General features: G+C 39.2%; 1 protein-coding gene across 1 annotated transcript; it reads right to left on the bottom strand.

The window, feature by feature from the left end:
• Positions 1 to 210: 210 nt before the first annotated feature.
• On the bottom strand, positions 211 to 6,486 carry tagapb (T cell activation RhoGTPase activating protein b). The gene is made up of 10 exons (XM_067383375.1): positions 6,353 to 6,486; positions 6,013 to 6,097; positions 5,745 to 5,798; positions 5,461 to 5,530; positions 5,066 to 5,214; positions 4,330 to 4,491; positions 4,091 to 4,200; positions 3,584 to 3,764; positions 3,085 to 3,193; positions 211 to 2,015 (listed from the first exon to the last, which is right to left on the bottom strand). The coding sequence occupies exons 2-10, from the start codon at positions 6,037 to 6,039 to the stop codon at positions 805 to 807; spliced, it is 2,073 nt and encodes a 690-aa protein (XP_067239476.1). The 5' UTR covers positions 6,040 to 6,097; positions 6,353 to 6,486; the 3' UTR covers positions 211 to 804.
• Positions 6,487 to 8,010: the final 1,524 nt, after the last annotated feature.

Raw genomic sequence — 8,010 nt, 5'->3', positions numbered from 1 at the left:
TCATCACACACAAAGACTTGCTGCTTTTATGAAGCGGGAAGTCTCTTAACATTCATTATAATTGCGAGGAAAAGAGCAGTACATTAATTTGGAACAACATGAGTGTAAGCAAATAATATTACCCATTCCAGTGTTTATAGGGTGAAACAACCCTAATAAGACTCAGCAGCATTTCGAGACTATCAGAGATGAATTCAAACAATGTGGCCTCTAAAGTTCTTTATTGTAGTGAAATAAAGAGTAGCAATATTACAGAAATCTTGTAATTTACAGCTGTACATTGGGACTACATCAAAATTATTCTGTTACCACCATAAACTATTTTATTATATTATACAATTTAATTGTTGTAAATGTCTATTTACATAGCTTTATACTGGCAAGAGTTTAAAATGATTAGAAATTAGCATATAAAATCACTGTAACACATTGAATTCTATGTGTCACTAAGTCAAACAGTTGAGCTTAACAGTTGCAGGGGTTTTTTAAAGCTGAAGTGTGCAGTTTTTCTGTTAAATGTTCTACTATCCCAGCTTAACTTAAGAGTCAGCTATAAGTAAGCCATTTATGGGTTTATTTTTCCTGAAAAGTATAAACATTGTGGAACTATCAAAACATTGCTCTGTTTGGTTGATTATCCTGACGAGGCAATGTTGTGAGTTTGGGGCAGGGCTATGTGACTGATGGGAGGAGTGTTAGGGAAACCTGTTTGATAACAAGGTGATACTAGTGGCACACAAATTACACACTTCACCTTTAAATCATAGCTCATCAAGTTCAGTATTGCAATTAAGAAAAAAACACTCACACATAAGATTCCTTTGCATAGGAGAACTCCTCAAATACAGGCTGACTACACCTGCGGGACACTCTGTCGTGCCTTGTCTGGGATACTGACTCGGACATTGCCCTCTGCCGGAACGAAACTGCCTGTGGTTCTACTAATTGAACACTTTCTGTGAATGTTTCTATGTGTTCTGTGGGTTCGTTAACTTTGTAAACATCCAATAGGTTGTCGTTCATGGATATGGGACGAGATTTCCTGCCCAGCTCTCTGGCGTGTTGGACAGTCATGGCCCTGTACTGCGGAGGGGCCGGTTGTCCACCGGTCTGCAGCGCCTGCTCATAGGATGGGGGACTGCATGGCATACGACTATCCACATGTTGGAAGACTTCAATGGCAGAGAGAGGCCGTCGACGGCGAACAAGCTCATCAATGTTCTCTGTCTCATTTTGTGAGTCCTCTTGGAGAGTTTCACAAGGGAAGGCAACTTCCTTCTGAGAGTCCCCTTTTTTCAGACTGCCTCTGTTAAATGTAAAGTTTCCAAGGCTTTTGGCCCTCATTGAGAAGGACCGTCGGTTCACTTCCAGGTCTCCTAGGGCATGGTTATGTTTAGACTTACTCATAAAGGATGAATGCCTAGTAGATTGGCTTTTGCGAGGGCTTGCAGGGGATGGCAGCGGTGAAGTGGTGGTTGATTGCTCCGAGAGATTTGAGGAGGTGCTATCTGAGGAACAAAATGATGGGCAGGAACCAGCCTTAGATGTTGGAGAAGACACACTGATGGGCGTGTTCAAACTCCCAACCACTTTTTTGAGAGACATCTGGGATCTTCTGTTCTCACAGTGGTGGGGATGCAAGAAGGAGTCATCTGAGTTCTGCTTCTTGAGTGGTTGGTTGTCAAAGTCTTCCTTTTCTGTCGAAAAATCGTCATGGCTGCGGGCAAGTTCTCTTAAACCCGTAATGGGGGCAGAGGGAAAAATGGAGGGCTCAGAGCACCGGCGATTGAAAGGATTTGTGAAAGCGTCAAAAATAGCATCAGAGGAACAAGACTGAATGTCAGAGCGTCCCATCTTGCTTAGGCCTGGGCTCCCACGTGGCATCATGTTGTCCTCTTGAGTCTGGCTCTCAGCTTCCACGCAGTCACAATCAACATCAGGATCTGTGCTGTCATATGCTGAGTCATGCTGGTGGACATCGAAGGATATATCGGGGGACATCAAGGAGGCTGAATCTGTAGAAAATAAATCAGTGTTAATGCTCTGTTGATTTGAGCATTCCAGCCAGCCTAACACAGCAGCATTTGCTCAACCAATGCCTTGAGGTTGGGTGAGACTATGGGTGTTGCCACTGGTAGAAGGGCAGCTGCTCCCTGCTGAAAAGTTCTGGTAGCTGTGTTTTGAAACATAGTTGCTGGTCAAACATGGTCTTTAGCTGTTCAAAGCTAATTAATAACTTGTTCAAGCTGGTAGACCATCCCGAAGCAGCAACAAACCAGCTAATAGTTTGTCAAACCAGCTCTACATGGTCAAGCTGATATTTGGAACATAGTAACTGATCAACTTGCAAAAGCTACTGACCAGCTTGGACCAGTTTAGATCAGCTAGAAACTAGCTACCATGTTCCAAAACACAGCTACCAGTTTAAGTTGGATTTTGTAATAGGGATTGACGTAATGCAATTCCATTTGCTCACACTAGTGGTGCAGAAACATCAGCTTCAACAAGGCCTTTTTCTAAATGCAAATGTATTAACACCACACATGCTCTTTACAATAATAGTTTGGTGAACATCCTGTTGAGACTTGAGGTTGTGGCCAACCTCAAAATCATAACGGAGCTCTTGATTCGTGAGGTATTTTTTACCAATATCAATCGCCAATCGCTGATTGATAAAGTCATTGCTTCACTGCAGCTGCCGTTAAAGGCTCCTTTTCCCATAGAAACCTGAGACTTGCGCTTAGGACTGCACATGCGCATTTGCTTGTCTAGCCTGAAAAATAAGTGTTCTTAACACTATTTGAGCATAAGAAACAACATTTATAGGACAGTTCATGTCAGATTTTGTTGATGGTTTGAAATATATTATTTAATTGTGAGTTTGCCAAGCAGTTTTTGAGATTTCAGGATTCCCCCATTCAAATAGATAGGACTTGGTCTTGAATGCCCGAAATAGCTGCCTGGAGGCTTTGCAAATATGGCCGCCGAATGAACAGACTTTCCTTGAAAGGGACTTTGATATTTCTTAAAGTACATTTAGGAATTATATTTCAGTTCTTATTTAAATAGTTAAGATTTATTTACCTGACTTGTCTATGGAGTCCTGTTCCTCGAAATCCCCAAAAAGCATCAGGATATTATGTCCAAACACCTCACAGCAATTTTCAATTAGGAACTGGATAAGTTTTGTGACCTAAGAACCAAAATAAAAATAATAAAGTCTCTTTAATATAATGTGTTAAGTTTTGTGTGCAACTCAGTGTCACAGTGCTTTTAGTGCTGTGGTTTCTTATGCATATAAACCACACCATGTATATGACAGTGCCAAGTTTTGATCTTAAATCAACAGATTAGTCAAACCGAGACTGCAGAGGTGTTTCATGGGAAAAAAAAAAAAAAAAAAAAACATTGAGGAGACTTCTGACATACATTCTTGCTCAGATGCCGATCCAGACTGCTAATTTCTATGTTTAGTGCTAAAGGCTCAACACCAAAGCAGACCCCAGAGAAATCATTTCATCATATAATAGATTATTTAGAAGTTTCATTTTAAAAGGCAGAAAAAAATGACCAAGTGTCTGACCTTTTCAACATCATCCCTGTCTAGGGGCTGGCTGTCACGATGCAGCAAGGTTGGAGCAATGCACACTGCCAGGTTCTTTGCATCCATTTTGTTGGTTTCTGAACGCTGACTAATGTGGTGAAACAGGCACAGCAGGTGCTGCAGGAGAAGACTGTTTGCTTTGGGCAACTTCTCAGCCATTCTGAAAGGGGGGAACAACAGAAAAATCAGTTAGGTCATTTTTCTATTAACCACTCCTCAAATTTTAATCATGATGAGGGAGGAAGGGCAAAAACAGAACTATCTGTCTGACATTTTTGTGGTTGGACTTCAGCTTCCAATTTCCCTATTTTCAAATCTCTGAAGAGTACATAGCAAGGCCACAGAAAAGTCCCATTTCTATCATCCCATCTGTGCCAGGGACTTTTTTTTAACAGCCCCCACATCTGCTCATAGTTTCTCTCTACCATCCACCCTGAAACTACAGTGAGTTTACAGCTAGGTCATGGGACAGAGTCTTATACTCACCTTCTCAACTCACTCTGCGCATCCTCTGTCCTCTCTTTCTCCACAGCACTGATCCAACTTTCATAGTGCTCAAACACTAGAAGGCCTCCAGGGAGTTCCCTCAAGTAAATCTGTCAGTACATTAAAAATAAAGAAATGACTCATGTTTCACAGACACCTCAGAAATGGAAGAATGGGCGTTGACAAGAGAAATACATAGGCAAAGGCCAGGCCTAACATATACAGAGTGTATTATTTACCTTCAACAATCCAACCAAGAGTGTCACAGGCAGTGCGTCCATATCTACCTCGGCCCCAGAGTTCAGCTGATCTCTGAGAGCATTCAGGTTTTTGCTGTTACATGGGACTCTGAAAACACCCTCAGTAAATGGACCCTTCCTGAACAACAACAGGAGTGTTTCCTGTTGGAGAGCCAAAAACATGAGAAGTTTGAGGAATGTAAATCTTCTACCCACTTTAAAGACTGAAGTCAACATGAAATTGACCCTAGAATCAAAAATGTGCCATATTTACTTTTCTTTCTGGTGCATGCATGATTCATCAGCGAATATTCATCAAAGAAAAATGAATGTCTTCATAATCTGTCATCAAAATGTAATGACTTGGTTCATGTCTGAAACGCTTTTTCTATTCAGATGATATAACCCAAGGGCACTTTACTTTTTTGCATGCCATCAGTTTCCAAGGGCTGTTTGGCAAGGGTTTTGACTGATTTTATGAAAACTTCTAAACCTGCTGTTGTTTTGACCACATTTTTGTTTCCAATCCAGATGGTCTTGAAAAAGTTTGATTGAGGTCTGGATAAGGTTAGCAAGAATTTGCATGAAGCCTATCAAAAGAAACATCGGGTGTCCTACAGATTGCATCTGTGGTGGAGATGTTTTTGAAGCTATTTACTTGTTCTTAGACAAAAAAATAAATAAATAAAAACTCATGATGTAAACAACAATACATCAATACAGTACACTAACGTACAGTAATTGGTTTTGGAAGTGTGGTGTCATCTTGTAGATGTCGTCCAAACAACAAGTTCTTCACACTGGACTCAGGATGAGCAGGAAAGCTTGGGTTTGTAGAGCTTCTCTTCAGCTTAAATGGGAAAAAGTTCCTTTTGCCTCCATTCTCTATTGAGGCCAAGAAAATGCATTATAATCAATACTTTAAATGATCTTATTGTGTCAACAACAGTTTATTTGAGAGGTTTATTACTAGAGTAAAGCAATTATGACTTCAAACTCTGTTTTTCACACCTTTGTTTTCTTGCATTTTTTTTTACACTCCTACTCAGTTTCACTGTTTTTTTTTTCTTCTGGCGGGCACCTAACCAAACATGTGGTTTCGAACAGCCATTTTGACTTGTTTAAACTCACCAATAGGCTGCTGTGCATGTGCCTCCTGGTTATGCAACTGCTTTGAGAGGGTGGAGATTTTGCCGTTGCCCTGGGAACAGGCACATGTTTGTCATGAGCACATGAAGAAGTAGTAGGGTGTGACCTCAAATTACATGCATACAACTATCAAAACTATGATAGACTTTTCATTCATTTTTAGCATCCTTGTTTTTGTTCCTGTAGTCATTTTTTAAAGTATCATTGGAAGTAATTCAAAATACAAGAGTTTGAATCTAATATGAAGTGAATATGAGAATACTCACATCAAAAGGCAACTCTACGCCAGAGTCCATCCCAACTCCGCTTAGAGTTTTATTCTGTAAGACAGAGAAAAACAGCAAAATGAATGTCAATGTTTTATCTGTACTGCAAGACCCAAAGATATTTCCATACACAGACCAAGACCGAGGACTTACATCATCTGAGATAAAAGGCATAGAAGAAAAATATCCCATTCCAAGCATTTATGCAGTTTGACCCTTGGAAATCTGATCACTAATGTTTATTAATCAGTGACAGAAGAACGCGTACCGTGGTATTGCCACTCAGCACCTTCATGAGGACGCTGGGCGGTGGGGAAGTGCTGCCTGCACTCGATCTTGCCTCTGCAGTTTTTCTGCAATGACATTTGAAATGGCAACGTTTTTTTTTTTTTGGTCATGTGGCACACAATTACAGCAAGAAGTGTTTAAAAAAATCTCGAGTACACAGTCGGTAAACATGCTAATAGACATAGTCATTAACTGGAGAGATTTGCATTTATGGTGGGGTTCAGAAGTCTTAATCTACTTTTTAGCATAACAAATTGAGCTAATCTTGAATTTCAGAATTTAGTATGTTTGCATTTATAATATACTAAATGACACCTTACCTGTGTAGAGTATCTAACCAGTGATCCTTTAGCTCAGGCAAACTGCAAGTGAGAGAACAGCATGGTGTAAGTTAGTAGTCCACAGAGAGTGTATCGCGCGTGATTATGTTGTGAATATGAAGAGGCCACACACGCTCGACCTCTTTACAACAAAAAGGGCAGGAAAGTCTCAGTGAGTCATGAGGACAGGAAGCAGCATCACAGTTACAGACAGCTACCACTTCCTCATTTCAGAGTGTGGCTAGGCGACAAGTGGAAAGTTTATCTGTGCGACTTGCAGTTCATTTTTGAAAGTTAGATTAGGCCTAATGAAATGCGTAGGAAGGAAGACCTGAAATGTGTGTAAACATTTATATTTTTGGAATATAGTGTGAAGCATGGACCTTTTCTGCAGAAAAAGATGACTAAGATCTTTTTTTAAATCTTTCTCTCATCTTGTTTTAGGTGCATAAATGAAAGATACAAATTCAAAGCTATTTGAATTATCCACTGTATATGTTTTATGAAATGCCAAATACTAAACACTAACATTTTGTTAATCACAGTATACAAAAAAAAAAAAAAAAAAAAAAAAAAAAATACAGCAGGGAAGATTGGGGTAAGATGAGCCATTTTTAACTTATGTAGTCCTCAAGATAAGGGAAAATGAGGCAGGAGTACAATAAAAGTGTCTTGTTTCCTATCATTTTAAATTATCAGAATAAAACTATGACAAAGGGTTCTAAAATATATGGCTTCTTATAAAAAGTGTTCCTGGGGCTTAATTTACCCCAAGTTAGGGGTAAAGTTATCTGAATCGGTGGATAAGTTGCACCATCTGGGTGTAAACTGACCATCTAACTGAATCTGAATCAAACCCATATGAAATTGTAAATATAAATGGTCTCTTTTAAACACTAATTTAATAATCAAATTTCCTTTCGGCTTACTTCGACAACATAAATCCAACAAAATGAAGTTGAAATTTGTTTGCAAAATGTTAAGTCAAATTAAATAAAAACTACATTAAAGTGAATGAATAAATGTCACTAAAATTAATAAACATTTTAGTTTTTCTGCAATGTTGACCATGTTAGGCCACTAGAGACTACAGGTGGTAAGATATATATGATTTGGGCTGAATCAAATTAGCATGAGACCACAATCCTATGAAAGTGCCGAAGAGACTCAGCAGCAAAGTAAATTAGCGTAGGAATGCAAAAAAGCAGAGCTGATGATAATCAGTTAAAACAATCAGAGCTGATGATAATCAGTTGTGGCTAATCAATTAACAAAACAGGCACAGCCAATTAAATATAATATGTCTTGGCAAATGACGTATCCGGATAACATCTTCCTCTAGCATTTCAAATACATGAACATGAGTGGAGAAAATTCTAGCAGCAACTATTGCAGCCAAGTGTAAAATGGGTTAAGACATGCTTTTTTGGGGGCATTAAATAATGGTGCAAACAAGGGCAGACTTAGTGATTTGTGGGCCCTAAGCAATTCTAGGTTTGGGGCCCCAACACACCAACTACACACCCTTTTATCTTTCTTGTCTCTTTTTAAAACCACTAAACCTTTTTTGTGTTTGTAAACAAACTGTCCATCAAATCTTAATGCAATGTAATCTGTAGAGGATGTAAAATTTTCTTTAAGTCAGATAAAATAATGAA

This window comes from Chanodichthys erythropterus, chromosome 4, assembly GCF_024489055.1.
Source record: "Chanodichthys erythropterus isolate Z2021 chromosome 4, ASM2448905v1, whole genome shotgun sequence".
In the NCBI taxonomy this organism is placed as follows: Eukaryota; Metazoa; Chordata; class Actinopteri; order Cypriniformes; family Xenocyprididae; genus Chanodichthys; species Chanodichthys erythropterus.
This window is presented reverse-complemented; position numbering and strand designations above follow the sequence as displayed.